The 16,266-nt window shown below is 42.7% G+C and overlaps 1 protein-coding gene across 4 annotated transcripts in view; it reads right to left on the reverse strand.

The window, feature by feature from the left end:
• The window catches only part of LOC100766941 (ATP-dependent RNA helicase DDX19A), a 30,465-nt gene continuing 14,199 nt past the window's right edge, over nucleotides 1–16,266 (reverse strand). For all 4 annotated transcript variants that reach the window (XM_027406014.2, XM_035442677.1, XM_027406015.2 and 1 more), the window contains 8 exons: nucleotides 10,066–10,158; nucleotides 6,285–6,387; nucleotides 5,807–5,921; nucleotides 4,334–4,511; nucleotides 3,778–4,015; nucleotides 2,458–2,620; nucleotides 1,872–2,063; nucleotides 1–1,458 (listed from right to left, as the gene is read on the reverse strand). In XM_027406014.2, coding sequence (XP_027261815.1) covers nucleotides 1,397–1,458; nucleotides 1,872–2,063; nucleotides 2,458–2,620; nucleotides 3,778–4,015; nucleotides 4,334–4,511; nucleotides 5,807–5,921; nucleotides 6,285–6,387; nucleotides 10,066–10,158 — 1,144 coding nt within the window. In that variant the 3' untranslated portion in view covers nucleotides 1–1,396. The remainder of the gene's footprint in view (nucleotides 1,459–1,871; nucleotides 2,064–2,457; nucleotides 2,621–3,777; nucleotides 4,016–4,333; nucleotides 4,512–5,806; nucleotides 5,922–6,284; nucleotides 6,388–10,065; nucleotides 10,159–16,266) is intronic.

The raw sequence follows: 16,266 nt of genomic DNA on the forward strand, positions 1-16,266 counted from the left end.
TAAGTGAAATGTTTTTTATATTGCTGTAGTAACAAATTGGTAAGAGCTTTTGGGGCAGGCTTAAATTGTGAATTATGACTTTAAACGTTCCCACTTTCCCAAGAATCCTATCTCCAGGAATGTAGGAGCAGTTCTCACCATGATCCAAGATAGGTCCTGAGCTAATTACTCTGGCACTATTGAAACTATCACTGGAGGATGGTGAAATACATGCCAGGGTGACCACAAATTAGGGTGTCAGCTACCTTCCAGAGTAAAACAGATGTATGTTTATGTGGTGCAACCTCCAAAAAAATGCCTATAAAATAGTGTGAAGTGCTCACACTTCTGCAAAATGAAAAAAAGCACTGGGACATGTTGAGCAAGCAGGGAGACTATGGTGCATCTTGAGTAAACACAAAGCACTATTATACACACTTTTCAATGAGTATATATTAGTCTAGGAAGCAGAAAAATACAAATAACAAACCATGATTAGTAAAATGTTTCTCATAATTACTTTAAAATTTCTGAAAATGATGTGTTATCACTGATTTATCTCATCTCATTCATATAATGTATGGAGTAACAGCATAATGAAGTTTTTGTTTGGTCATAACTTCCTTTCTAAATTGCTGCTTGGCATGAAATCCCATGGATTAGAACCAAACAATTGAGCCAGATACAGAACAGATGGAGTGAACAGGAGGAAAGACAGGCCCCATCTTCTAAGGGCGGATACGCCAATCTTCCTCTGAGTCTGTGATTTTGCTGACTTCCATCTTGTCTGCCAATCTGAAGGATGAAGCAGCAGCCAAGATGCTTACCAAGAGGGATGGGTGGGTGGGGCACTCAGGGCTCTACTGATTCTATAAAAGGTATCTGAGCTACAGCCAGGGCTCTTCCAGCTTCTTTGAACCTTTTTTGCCTCTGTCATTTATTCAAGGCTGGAGGGTTGGTCCATACACAAGGAGCCAGAGAGTGGGCAGCAAGTTCTGGGCCCAAACATCACCAGCAGCAACTATATTGCCATAAAAGAAAACTGTGGCTTTAAAGGGAGATAGAGCTGAAGACTTTTTTTGAGACAAGGTCACACTCTGCAGCTCTGGCTACCATGGAACTCTAGATCTGGCTGGCCTGGAATTGAGATCCTCCTGCCTCTGCCTCTCAGGTGCTGGGATTAAAGGTGTGCACCACCACACCAGGCTAGGACTTTTTCTAAAATGCAAAACTGTTCCTTGGATTTCCCCTTACTCTTTGCACAAATTTGTCAAGTCCAAACATGATTCTGAATGAGGTAGGTAGTCTCTACTCAGGCCTTGGTCTTTGAGGTGCCTGTCAAGGCCTTTGCCATGAAAGCACTAGGCTCCCAGGCAGGGACAGTGCTGAGGGTGGCGCCAGTCGCTGGTGAAGCTTCTCAGTTGGCTATTTTCTCGATCTCATCCAAATCATCTGTGTCCAATCTTTCTATCTTCTTATCTGAGGGAAAAACAAATTGGAAGACCACCGTGGACGACCATGGAAATGCATGCAACAGACAGAAGTCATCTAGAACAAACAGCAAGACAGGTAGTCTGGGGAAGCGCTTAGCTGTGGGACAATGATTCTTCCTCCAGGCACAAAGCAAGCTTCCTGAGCCTGAGCAGCTGGCAACAGGTCCCTGGTCACTCATACTGACTTCCCAGGAAAGTGGTCAGGTTCTCCTAGCTTGGTGCCAGGGCTCTGGTACTCCAGTGCCTGAGCCCTGAATGTGCAGGTGCTCTCCCTGACAACATCCAGGTGGAGACAGCTATGAAGGGATCTCAGAGCCCACCTCAGGGACAAAGGAACCCTCCCCTCTCCCATGCTCCCCTCTGAAGAGGGTTCCAGGCATAGCTAACTCAGGGACTCACTAAAATGCTCCTGGATTCTGTTGAGGATATTCATGCTGTGCTTGCTGTCAACCATGTTTACTGCCAGACCCCTCTTGCCAAAGCGGCCAGTGCGCCCGATGCGATGCAGGTAGGTCTCATTGTCTGGGTTCCCGTCCTTGTCCACAGGAAGGTCAAAATTGATGACGACAGACACTTGTTCAACATCAATACCTGCACAAAGGGGTTGAGGGGAGGCAGGCAGGAGACAAAGGGGGCCACCGTCAACCACACGCACCCACTTCCACTCCAGACACATCTGGAGGCAGGTCACATCTGGGCTGTGGGCACTAAAGAGGACACCTATAGGACTATAGCTTGGGCAGAAGCACAGAACTCTGGCAGAAGAAAGAAAGCGAGTGTCTGGAAGCCTGAGTGTCTTCCCACCAAGGCAGGACTGCTGGCTTTGGCTTCTTCCAAGTGTTTCTTACTGCCCAACGGGAATTAGTCTCCCACAAAGCAATGTCCCTAAAACACTCCCACCTCTGTGAGACCAGGGATACAAGCAATACTCTTGCTCACAGGGCCTGGGACCCAAGCCTGGTGAACGGGGCCAGTGTCTGCTCACCACGGGCACACACGTTGGTGGTCACCAGGACCTTCTCTTTGCCTTCCCGGAAGCGCTCAATAACAGCTGCCCTCTGTTCCACCATCATTTCTCCACTCAGCAGAGCCACCTGGTGGCCCTCTTTGGAGAGCTCTGCTGCCAGCCAGCTAGCTGTTTTGCGGGTCTGTGAAAAAGAAACAAAACCAAAATCAAAACAACAAAACAAAAACAAACAAACAAACAAAAACCAAACATTTAAGAAATATTAGTGTCTACAGGGACTATTGTGGACCTAGAAGACTATCTGAAACTTACCAGGTAAACATTACATATGCTAAAACTTCAATCTAACAGTACAATAACATGCAAAAAATGTCACCTGGGAAACAATTTTACAATGTTATCACTATAAAAATACACTTGTAGCCGGCTGTTGGTGGCTCACGCCTTTAATCCCAGCACTCGGGAGGCAGAGGCAGGTGGATCTCTGTGAGTTTGAGACCAGCCTGGTCTACAAGAGCTAATTCCAGGACAGCCTCCAAAGCCACAAAGGAACCCTGTCTCGAAAAACCAATAAATAAATAAATAAATAAATAAATAAAAATACACTTGTGTCTGGAGAAATGGTTCAGTGGGCAAAGATACTCGGTGCTCAGCCTGATGATCGGAATTTGAGTCCAGAGACTCCAACTTCCCAGATATCCTGACATGTTGTGGCATGTACACACACACAAAATTAAAAAAAAACAAAAAAACAAAAAAACACTTAACGCTGACGCAGAAATACCTGAAGTTGAAGGACAGCCTGAACTATATAGTAAGACCTTATCTCAAAACCAAAACACATCTGCATGGATCACAAGAGGGGTAAGGGAAATCAGTCTTTGAGTTGTCCTTGTCCTGAAAGGACATGTCAAGAGTCTGACATGTCAGACATGCTACGTCAGAGACATGAGGGGGATGGCTCTGAGTGAAGGAAGTCTCAAGCCACAGGACTAGTGAATGCAATACACACTCCTGACTGCCTCAGGTTTGACATAACATAAAGCAATACGAGGCTGAAGAGATGGCTCAGTAGTTAAGAGAATACATTGCAAATTCAATCCCAGCAATTGGGAGGCAGAGGCAGGTGACTCTCTGAATTTGAGGCCAATCTGGTCTACAGAGCCTGTTCTAGGATTACAGCCAGGTCCACACAGAGAGAAAACCTGTCTTGAAAAAACAAAACTAAATTTAAAAAAATCAGAGCAGTAAGAATTGTACTAAGAGAAGATGCAGTGTGGGAAGTGAGGCTGAAGGAGGAGGGCAGTGCACCCCTGCAGGCCTGCAGCAGCTACTCACATGGCAGAAGATCATGGCTTGGGCGATGGTGATGGCCCCATACAGGTTGCACAGGGCCTGGAACTTCTCCTCTCTGTTATTGCAAAGGACATAATACTGTTTGATGGTGTCCAAAGTCTCCTCTTCACGCTTAAGTTTGATGATGTTGGGGTCTGGGACCACCTTCTGGGCAAATTTCCACACTGAGTCTTCAAAGGTGGCAGAGAAGAGCAGCATCTGGCAGTTTCTGGGCAGCATCCTGCAAGTGGAGGCCCAGGCACTTTGCAGGACTCCAATGGTTTGGTCAGAAAGAACACAAGCCCAGCCTCTGCAGCCTCGGTGAGCTGCAGCCCCAGCAAGCTGAGTGGGATACAGAGCATCCAGGGGAGGGAGGAGCAGACCCAGTGTGGCACTGGGCTGAGTGAGGGTTCCAGCTCTCCCTTTTCAGCCCAGGCTGAGAGCACGGTGAGAGCATGTGGAAATGGCTCATCACACAAATACTGCTGCATAGACCAGAGCCAAGAACCCAAAGATGCAAGAGGAGGCTTTGGCAGTTCCTCCTGGCTCCAATTCCTACCTCTGGATGCGGATGCTCTGGTCTTGGTGGCCCTGAGTTGCTATCATCACGTCAGCCTCGTCCAGAACAAACACCTTGATCTTCTTGGGGTCAATGAACTTCAGCTTGGAGCACCAGTCCAGGACGGTCCCGGGGGTGCCAATGACAATCTGCTCACTGACCTTCTGACCTCTGTCCACTGTGAAAAAGACATATTTTCTTCAGGTTTTCCAAAGGAAAGTCAGTTCTCGAAATAAAAGCCTTATACATCTCTCAGAACTGTCAGAACAAATCAACTCTAGATTTCAAAACATATATGGAAGCTGATAAGATGGCTTTGCATGTAAAGGTACCCATCAGGCCTAAAGAACTAAATTCAATCCTGGGAACCACATGGTGGAAGAAAAAAACTGGCTCCCACAAGTTATTCTCTGACCTAAACACACAGTGGCTACCATAATACATGCATAAATGTATTATGCCACTGCATAAATAAAACACACATGAATGCCATCCTTAAGCCTTGCTCTCTTCAACTGTGAAGTAGGACAATCCCTGTAACAGTGCATTTTAGAAACAAAATGTGTGTGGTGATATAGTATTTATTATTTAATAAAGATTGCCTGAAGGATCAAAATGCAAAGCTACTTGGTTCTAGAAGCTGGGCAGTGGTGGTACATACCTTTAATCACAGGACTCAGGAGACAAATGTAGATGGATTTCTGTGAGTTCAAGGCCACCCAAAGTTACATTAGAGTGAATCAGTCTAAAAGAGAAACAGCTCACACAAAGGAGACCTTAGCACTTGAGGCCCTATGCCTTTAATCACTCTAGAGAAGTATATAAGATAGGAGCGGCCATTCAGTATTCAGTCTCAGGGAATTATTCTCCAGCCACGCTGAGGACAGGACAGCCCTTTCAGCTTGAGGTAGAGGTAAGAGCTAGTGGCCAGCTGCTTTGCTTCTCTAATCTTCAGCTTGAGCCCTAATATCTGTCTCTGAGCTTTTAATTTTCATGTTACAATGTACAAGTTACTACTTTCTCCTGAAAACTTTGAAAAAAATTTTTTTATTAGAATTGGGGGGGGGGTATGCCTGGTGCCTTCAAAGAACAGACACGTTAGCTGCCCCATGTGGGTCCTCTGAAAGAACAAGTGCTCTATCTAATACTTCTGAGCCCTCTCTCCAGCATCTCCTAAATTTAATACCTGGCAGCTCTTCTTTAACACTATTTATCATCCACTTCCCAGGCAGTTCACTTTTTTCCTCCTAAACTGGTGGCTCTGAGTCAAGGATCCTGGCACAGACTCTGTTCTGCTTTCGGTATGTGTCCTATAGACATTCTATTATGTATAGCTAGTTTTCCAAAGGACAAATCTGCAAACACACGCACAGACGCACAGACAGAGAGACAGACAGACAGACACTTCTCTGAAACTTCAGCTAGCTCAAGTTGAAACTGACACTATTTTCAGGTCTCACCCCATATACTCACATTTATTGCCTCGAACAGCATAAGCGAGCTTCAGGTCTGGATGGAATTTGCCCATCTGCTCAATCACCTTTCCTGTTTGAAGTGCCAGTTCATATGTTGGGGACAGGCACAAACACTGGCAGAGAAATCAGTGAGTTTAGTAACAGACAACAGGTATAAGACCACAAGCACACTGATGCTGTTATCTTTTGAAATAGTGCAGGGGACCTCCTCCTTAAGCAGGCCCACCTCTCACCTGTGGAATGAATGCCTTCAGTAGGGAAACCTGCCCTAGTAGGAGCCCTGTTTCAGTATTGGTAGAAGCCTTAAGAAACCACTGCTTAAAGCTGCTGTCTCCAAAAGAATTCTACCCCGTTAAGGACTGAAGCATTTAACCTGCTCTGTGGGAGCCAAAGACCAAGGTTAGTCATACCTCATCAGCTGGCACTACACTGTCTCAGGGCAGGCAAGCCAGAGCTCCCAGGCTTCTAATGCTCACCTGAGGGTATCTGTCTGCTGGTTCCACTCTGCTGAGCATAGCTAAAACAAAGGCGGCTGTTTTCCCAGTACCAGACTGTGACTGGGCAATCAGGTTCTGTGGGCTGCATTGACAAAGAACAGAAATAATTTAATATTGGAGGAAGAGGTGGTGATCCATGCTTTTAACCCCAGCCCTTAGGAGTCAGAAACAGGCAGATTACTGTGAGTTCAAGAGCAAACTCCATAGTAAGTTCTGCTAGGCGGAAAAAAGTTAATATTGGTTAAACATAATCAAACATCTAGGGCTGGAGAGATGGCTCAGAGGTTAATCCTGAATTCAATTCCCAGCAACTACATGGTGCCTCACAACCATCTATGAGATATGGTGCTCTCTTCTGGTATGTAGGCAGAATACTGTGCATATAATAAATAAACAAATCTTTAGAAAAGCAAAAAACATAATCAAACATCTGCCAGGCGGTGCTAGTGCACCCCTTTAATCCCAGCACTTGGCAGGCAGATTAAATCTGTGAGTTCTAGGTCAGCCTGGTCTACAGAAATCCTGTCTCAAAAAAAGAAAACAAAAATTTCAAAATGTTTCCTAGATAGTATGATCTCTCTCCACTTAAGTTTCTTTATATTATCTATGTTTCTGCACTATTGAATAGAAATTAACTTTAATACATTATTTCATTTGGAATGCTGAGAATTGAACCTGTGCCCTGGCACATGCTATGCAAGCAATCTGCCACTGAGCTATATTCCTTTTTTTTTTTTTTCCCCAAAGCTACAGAGAAACCCTGTCTGGAAAACACCAACCTACCCCCAATAAAAGGAAATGATTATTTAGATAGATTTATACCAACAAAACTCTCATTCCAGACTCTGCAGTGTCCTAATTTTATGCCCCAAATGTCCCAGGGAGATCAAGAATGCAGAGTAAGAGCTGGGCCACCAAAGTCCCCGTGATGTTTTCTGCTTAGCTATATAACATGTCCCCAAATTTCAGCTCTTTTTGAATGGTCTCGCTTCCCATCCTTAAAGATAATGTAAAATACTAGCTAGGCGGTACATTTTCCTTCCCTTTTTCAGGGTCTTATTATGTAGCCCAGGAGGCTGGAGTAACAGACGTTCCATGATTCTACTTCTGAATACTGAGTCCATAATTAGCTCTAATGGATGTTTTAGAAGGAACCTTTACAATCTATTTCACCTGGCTCAATACCATGGTGTTTTGTCATTAAAAAAAGAAGTTGAGCTAAAAAAAAATTATACAAAATAGAGTATCATTTGTTTAAGCTTTACAAATATGCAAGTTGCCCTTAGATAACTATATACATAGCGAAAGTACAAAACACCCAAGGAGATAATAACCCATCTCAGATGGGATTTGCTTCAGAGCAGGTAGGCAAGGGGTGGGAAGGAGGGTTTAAGGGAGATCCCACATGCAGCTGTACTAATGTTATATCTTACATTCTAAAGCTAGAGAGAGATTACTGGTATCTTTCTGTATACCTTTTGTTATGAAGCTCAAAAATTTCAAAGTAGTATTTTTAAAAAATTATTTATGTATGGGTGTTTCACATATGTATATGTCTGTGCACCACTTGTATGCCTGGTGCCCTTGAGGACCAGTAGAGGGCATCAGATCCTCTGGGACTAGTTATATACATGGTTGTGAACCACAGTGCGGTTGCTAGGAATTGAACAAGTGCTCCTACACTGCTGAGTTATCTCTTCAGCTCCTCAAAACAGTTTTTGAACCAATTTTTTTTGTTTGTTTTTGAAAAGGCAGAGATTAAACCTAGGTCATCAAGAATGCCAAGCAAGGGCCAGGAGTGTTAGTACACACCTTTAACCCCAGCACTCGGCAGAGCTTGAGGCCAGCCTGGTCTACACAACCAGCTCCAGGTAGGTCAATACTACATAGTCAAACCCTGTCTCAACAAAACCAAAATGAATGAATGAATAAATAGAATAAATAAAAAGAATGCCAAGGAATTGGTCTACCACTGAGGTACATTCCAAACTCCAAAGTAATTTTCAAATATTATTTCTGGATTTACTTATTCATTTATTTAATTAATTTTGAGACAATATATCACTGTAGTCCACTCTGGTCTTAATATCAAAAGCTCCCTACATCAGCGTCTCAAAGGCTAGAATTATAGGTGTGATCCACCAGATATCCAGCTCCAAAATATTATCTAAAACATAAGAAAAATATTTTAAACATAAAATTTTATAATTGTCTAAAACATCAGTTCTCAACCTCTGGGATGAGGCCCTTTGGGGGTTGAATAGCTCTTTCATAGGGGTCATCTAAAACCATTGGAAAAAAACAGATATTTACATTACCATTCATAACAGTGGCAAAATTAGTTAAGAAGTAGCAAAGAAAGGCTGGGCGTTGGTGGCGCATGCCTTTAATCCCACCACTCGGGAAGCAGAGGCAGGTGGATCTCTGTGAGTTCGAGGCCAGCCTGGTCTCCAGAGCAAGTGCCAGAATAGGTTCCAAAGCTACCCAGAGAAACCCTGTCTCGAAAAACCAAAAAAGAAGTAGCAAAGATTTTATGGTTGGGGTCACACACATGAGGAATTATAGGGTTACAGCATTAGGAAGGTTAAGAACCACTGGTCTAAAATTTTTTTTTTTTTTCCTTTTTTGAGACAGGGTTTCTCTGTGTAGCTTTGGAGCCTATCCTGGTGCTTGCTTTGTAGATCAGGCTGGCCTCAAACTCAAAGAGATCCACCTGCCTCTGCCTCCCGAGTGCTGGGACTAAAGGAGTTGATTGTTTCTAATTTAAATAAAAAATAAGAAAAAAATTATAAAAAAACAAAAACTAAGTGCATAGAGATGAAGAGCTGGCTCAGTGTTTAAGAGACCTTCCTGCTCTTTCATAGGACCTAAGTTCAGTTCCCAGTATCTATGTAGGGTAGGGCTCACAACCACCTGTAACTCCAGATCCAAGAGATCCAATGCCCACTTCTAGACTCTGTGTGCACACATGCACATACCCACACACAGACACATATATACATCTATATATATAATTAAAAACAAACCTTTTAGAAAAAAATGACTTACTATTTTTGTATTCAGTGTACTGTTTTGCCTATATGCATAAGGGTGTCAGATCACCTGGAACTGGAGTAACAGACAGTTGTCAGTAGCCATGTGAGTGCTGGGTATTGAGCTCTGGTCCTGTGAAAGAGTAGCCAGTATTCACAACCACTGAGTCATCTCTCCAGCACCTAAAAATAAATCTTAAAAAATATATTTATATAAAAAGGAAATTTGAGGGGCTGGAGAGATGGCTCAGTGGTTAAGAGCACTGGCTGCTCTTCCAGGTCCTCAGTGGTTCTATCCATCCACATGGTGGTTCTATCTATAGTAGGATGCCTTCTGACATGTAGGCAGAATACTATATACATAATAAATATAAAAAAAAAAAAGAAAGAAATTTGAGCCAGGTAGTGTCAGCTCACACCTTTAATACCCAGTAATCAGGAGGCTAGGTCAGGCCTTGGATCTCATGAGTTTGAGGTAAGCCTGGTCTATAGAGTGAATTCCAGGACAGTCTAGGATACAGAGAAACCCTGTATTGAAAAACCAAACTAAAGATGAGCAAACAAACAAACAAACAAACAAACAAACCCCCCAAAAAGAAAAAGTGCTGACATCCATGCAATTCTCCTTGCACTTCTAAAGCTCTTTTCCTGAGACAGGCTGTCCCAGAAACAATAAAACCATTTGTGAAACAGTTAAATCAGCTATGAAGAGCTGGGTCTATACTCACGGTTCAGCAAGCATCATGGGCAACGCATTCTCCTGGATCTTGGATGGTCGATTGAAGCCCATGGCATAGACTCCTTGGAGAAGCTGGGGTTTCCTAGAAGGAAAAACAGAGATGAGATGGGTTTCTAGCAATTAAAATGTTTTCAGGGCTCATCATATAGTAAGCCATGATGCCTCCTATCTCAATCAAACTATTCCAAAATCTACATTTATTTATTCTCTATGTATACATGTGCCATGGGGTACAGGTGGAGGATAGAGGGCAACTTGTACAAGTCAAGTGTTCTCCTTTCACCATGGAGGTCCTGGGGACTGAACTCGGGTAATCAGGCTTGGTAGAAAGTGCCTTTACCCAATGAACCACCTCACCAGCTCCAAACTATTGTTTAAAAAGATTTATTTTTAATCTATGTATATGAATTTACATTTATGCATAAGTGTGTGGGCACCCATGGAAGGCAGAAGAGTGTAACATGAAAAATAAATGACCCAGAGACTGATATTGGGGTTTAAGCTTCAAGCCGAAGATCAGAGAAGCAAAGCAGCCAAACCAGTAGATCTCACATCTCTCTACTCAGCTGAAATGACAGTCCTGTTTCCATGAAAATCCTTAGAGGCAAAAGCTCTGAATTCCCCCCTTCCCCTCCCCCTCCTACTCCTTTCTCCACCCAGCCATGTCCTCCTGTCTCCACCTCCCTAATGCTGGGATTAAAGGTGTGTGATCCCAAGTGCTGAGATCAAAGGCGTGAGCTCTGTTATTCTTCACTCCTGTGTAAGCCAGGGTGGCCTTGAACTCAGAGATCCATCTATCTGTCTCCTGAATCCTGGAGTTAAAGGTGTGTGCCACCATTGCCTAGCTGCTACTGCTAACCAGTGTGGCTGTGGCTGGCTTTATTAAATCATAAATATCACAATTCCCCCTTTTTGTCCAATATATACAGAAGGCTATAACTAATGTAAGAAAAACTATATACAATAATACAATAAGAGCCGGGCGTTGGTGGCGCACGCTTTTAATCCCAGCACTTAGCAGGCAGAGGCAGGCGGATCTCTGTGAGTTTGAGGCCAGCCTGGTCTACAAGGACTAGTTCCAGGATAGGCTCCAAAGCTACACAGAGAAACCCTGTCTCAAGAAACCAAAAAAAAAAAAAAAAAAATACAGTAAGTAAATATAATATATACAGGCAATAAGTTTGTCAACAATGTCTAGTCCATTTGCATTTGACAAATATAGAAAAAACACTCCATTATCCATTCTATCTTGGTGAGTCCAAAGTCTTGTACCTATTTTCTATTCTAATTTGCATTATCAATCTATCTTTTTATTTCTCAACTTTACAATACTTTACAATACTTTACATTTCAATACTTTACATTTCTTTAGTGAGTTTCCTTTCTGAGTCTGGTAAACAAGGAAAATTATAACTATCTAGTCTTCAACTCCCTCAGTGACCCAAGAAGGAAATAATAACTGAGTAAACAGGAAGTGCAAGCAAGCAACTTTCAAAAACAGCTGGCTGCCAAGACACTCAAGGCTCTTCTGCAACATTGGGGCATCGACCTTCTAGCCTAGCATATCTCACAAAATCCTGTGAAGCAGGATTTCTGAAAGGCTATCCTTCCTTGCAGGTTTGCAGTCACTCTCGTATTGTGCTTGTCCAATTTGGACAGCATACTGTCAGCAGTCCAGGCAAGGGCACTGTCTTGCCCATTGGCTACTTTTGCCACAAAGAAAGTAAATTCCATGTGGAGTTTCTCTGATGCCCATCATCTTCTCTGAAGTAGATTGGTGCTACCAAGAGCAGACATGTGGAGGGTGTTTCAAGACAGGGTTTCTCTGTGGCTTTGGAAGCTGTCCTGGAACTAGCTCTTGTAGACTAGGATGGTCTGGAACTCAGAGATCTGCCTGCCTCTGCCTCCCGAGTGCTGGGATTAAAGGCATGCACCATCACCGCCTAGCCACTAATAACAACTTTCAAGGACTAGAAATTTGCATTACATTGTTAAATGAGCTGTACAGGTACAATACCTTGAATAAGATTAGAAATATATGTACAGTAGGTTTTAACAAAATTAATTTCAAATTTGTATCAATTTTGCTTTGCTTTCTGATTCTTCAGGCAATCTTTATTGAATCATAAAATATATCACCATAGAAGAGGGCACTGTATCCCCTGGAATAAGCAGTTATGAGCTGCTTGATGTGGGTGCTGTCCTCTGCAAGAGAAGCAACTAATGCTACCGGTGAGCCATTTTTCCAGCCCTCACCCCATCCAAAGCAATTTTTTTATGCCTTAAACAAAACAAAAACATCTAAAACCAAAGCATCACCTTATACTACTAAATGTTATTCTGAGACTGTTACAGTATCTTAAATAGACTGGAAGAACCCACACTTTCAGCAAGCCCACCTATCTAGTCATGAAATAAATTATAAAGGAAATTCCTAAAATAAACACTGCTTAGTATAGTATACAAATTCTTTAGAAAAATTGAATTTTCAGAGGTTTTTTTGGCTAGTGTCTCAGGTAGCCAAGGCTATCCTTAATTATTCTAATCTTGCCTTTTTCTGGGGGGAGGGATGCTTTTTTAAGACAGGGTTTCTCTATGTAGTCCTGGCTGTTCTGGAACTCACTTTGTAAACCAGGATGGCTTCAAACTCAGAGTCTGCCTGTCTCTGCCTCCCAAGTGCTGGGATTATTTTTCAGCACTGTTTTTATTTCTTGGGACAAGGTCTGTCTATGTAGCCCAGGCTGTCCTGTATGGTCTCTTGAGTGTATCACCACAGTTATGCAGTACCAGGACTTGGTGCATGCCAGGAAAGCACTCTAACAAGGGAACTGCACTGCCATTCTGAAATTTCAGTATTTCTTGATTTAGGTGCCAAGTGTGAGCCCCAATTTTGTGTGCTCAGCTGGGCGAATGCACAGGGCAAGAAAAAGGATGAACAATGATTAAGATAGTTTCTATTTAGCAGGGCGTTGGTGGTGCACGCCTTTAATCCCAGCACTCAGGAGGCAGAGGCAGGAGTTTGATGCCAGCCTCGTATATAGAGCGAGTGCCAGGATAGGCTCCAAAGCTACACAAAGAAACTCTTTCTGGGGGGGGGGGGACTAGATAGTTTCTATTTGTTGATATGGTAACCAGGTAAGTATGGTTGTTGAGACTGACGTAGTGATTATGTCTTGTCAAAAATCAAGATTAGGAGAGGTGCTACGTGTGGTAGCTCAGGCTTGCCATCACAACACTTGGTAGACTTAAAGCAAGAGGACTTCTTAGAATTCAAGGCCAGCCTGGACTACTGAGCAGTGGTCTCAAAAAACAAGAGTAGAAAAGTAACAACTAGCCGGGTGGTAGTGACGCATGCCTTTAATCCCAGCACTAGGGAGGCAGAAGCAGGTGGATCTCTGAGAGTTCAAGACCAGCAAAGTGAGTTCCAGGACAGCCCCCAAAGCTGCAGAGAAACCCTGTCTCAAAACACTCCCCAACCCACCTCTGAAAAAAAGAAAAGTAACAACTTGTTAATTTTTTTTTTTTTGTCTCCACCCCCAGAATGCTGAGATTAGAGGCCTGAACCACTACTTCTGATTTATGCAGTGCTGGGGATCATACCCAGGGCTTCATGCATGCCAGGCAAGCACTCTACCAACTTAGCTACATTCCCAGTCCTGGCCACAAGTTCTTAAACAATTACATAACAATTATCAATTAATATCATATTTACATTGTATTTATAATAACTTCTCTATTCACAAAGTATTTAACAAAAAACATACAACATTCCTTACTTATATGTTGTATGATAGTTTGATCATGTTCTGACAAATAAAGCTTGCTTGAAGTCAGAGGGCAAAGCTAGCTATAAGCTAGCCAAAATTAAACAGAGGTTTCAGAGGCTGAGAACAGATAGGACAGGAAGTATGTGGGAAGAGATCAGGGCTCTTTTGAAGGAAGGAACGGAGCAGGTTCAAGAGGATTGGTGGCTTCTCAGTTTCTCTGATCTTTCAGGTTCTTAGCCTGATACCTAATTCCTAAATTGATAAAGAACAATTAAGTTGGCCAGTTGGTGGTGGCACACATCTTTAAATCCAGCACTTGGAAGGCAGGGGTAGAGAAATTTCTATAAATTCAAGGCCAGCCTGGTCTAGAGACCAAGTTCCAGGACAGACTCCAAAGCCACAGAGAAACCCTGTCTCGATCCCACCCCAAAACAAAACAAACAAACAAAAACAGAACCAGAGGTTTTGGAAGACTGTAGACAGATAGGACAGGAAAATAGTAAGGTGGGGCGGAGAGGGATCAGGGCTCTTTGGAATGAAGCGGGTACAAGAGGACTGGTGGCTTCTCTGATCCTTCAGATTCTTGCCCTCATATTGACTCCTGAATTTTTATAGATTATTTAATCTTCACTTATTTATTATTACTGTGTGTATTGATGATGCATTTGTGAGTGTGGGTTTGACAGTCATGGCCAATGTACATGTGGAGGTTTCAGGAGCTGGTTCTCTCCCTCTACCATGGATTTTGGAGACTGGACTAAGGTTATCCAATAAAAGATTTTTTTTTAATACCCATGGAGCCATCTTGAGAGCCCAGGAGGCTTTTTGCTTTTGTTTTTAAAGGAAAGAGTTCACATAACCCAGGCTGGCTTTGAACTCATTATGTTGCTGAGGGTAGCTTTGAATTCCTGATCAGTTTACCTTTCACCTCTACCAAGCACTAGGATCACAGAAAACCCAACAAAGCTCAGCTTTTCACAGAAAAACTAACAGCTGGGCATGATGTCTCACACCTATAATCCCAATACTCAGAAAGTTGAGGCAAAGGATTGACTCAAGTTGTGTACTATCCTGGACTACACAGTGAGACACAGGTCAACCTAAGCTACTGAGACTCTGTCTGTCTTTAAAAAAGAAAGAGGGGTAGGGAGAGGACTAGCAAGATGACTCAGTGAGTAAAGACACCTGTCACCAAGCCTGATGATATGAGTGTGACCTGTCGGATGGGGCCCACAAGGTTCAAAGAGGGAACTGACTCCTACAAGCTATCTTCTAACCTCTGCACATGCATACACACATAGAAATAAACACAATAAAAAAAATTAAAAGACAAAGGGGCTGGAGAGATGGCTCAGCAGATAAGAGCACTAACTGTCCTTCCAAAGGAACTTGGTTAGATTCTTAGCAGCTTACAACTCCACTTATATGGGATCTGACTGCCCTCTTCTAGCCCCTAAGGGTACCGGGCATAAAAATATATGTGGGCAAAACACCCACACAGATAAAAATGAAGATTTTATATTTTAAATAAAAAATGTAAAAAAAAAAAAAAGTTCTCTAGTTCTTCTCTACCTCTAAAAGGCAAACTCTTCTGGCATATGTGGCTTTTTAGACACAGTGAGTTTTCAAAACAAACAACAAAACCTTTTAGTATTCTCTATTTGGTAATGTAGGCAGCCTCTAACTTGCTTGCCAAAAGAAAAATGAATGAATGAATGAATGAATGAATGAATGAATGAGTGAGTGAATAAATAGGGATACACCAGCCCAACAGATTCCACTAGCCCATTAGGGTTTTTTTTTGTTTGTTTGTTTTGTTTTTTGCATTTCAAACTTTTAAATATAAAATAATAATCCAAGCTGGGCATGGTGGCACATATCTGTGACCCTAGTACTTTTTTGGGGGGTGGGGGTGAGCAAAGGTACTGGATTCCCAGCTTCCTGGACAACCAGTCTAGCTAACAGGTAAGCTATGAGTTCATCAAGACACCCTGTCCAAAACCAAGATGGAAAATGATAAGAACAGGACCCCAATATCAATGTCTGGCCTCCAAATGTGTGCACATGTATTCCCATGCACAGGTACACATACACAAGTCTCCACAAACAAAGAATGAGAAAACCCCAAACAATAAAATAACCCAAGTACTCTAGGCAATCTAGGTTCCATTCAGTTACCTTCCAATAAATAAGTAAGAGAAAACTTGCCTAAAAGGACAACTCAAGCTCCAAGCAGTAGCTCAGATCTGTAAGTGTAGCACTTGGCTGGCTAAGGCAGGAGGATCTCTATGAGTTCCAAGCTAGCCATGTGGCTACATAGTTAGATTCTTATAAAAACAAACAGCAATCCATCAGGAGCTAAATTGAGAGTACAAGTCTTTCAAATGAAAGGAATTTAAAACTCATAGAGCTCAGAATTCATT

Source organism: Cricetulus griseus, chromosome 3 (genome assembly GCF_003668045.3).
Source record: "Cricetulus griseus strain 17A/GY chromosome 3, alternate assembly CriGri-PICRH-1.0, whole genome shotgun sequence".
NCBI lineage: Eukaryota > Metazoa > Chordata > Mammalia > Rodentia > Cricetidae > Cricetulus > Cricetulus griseus.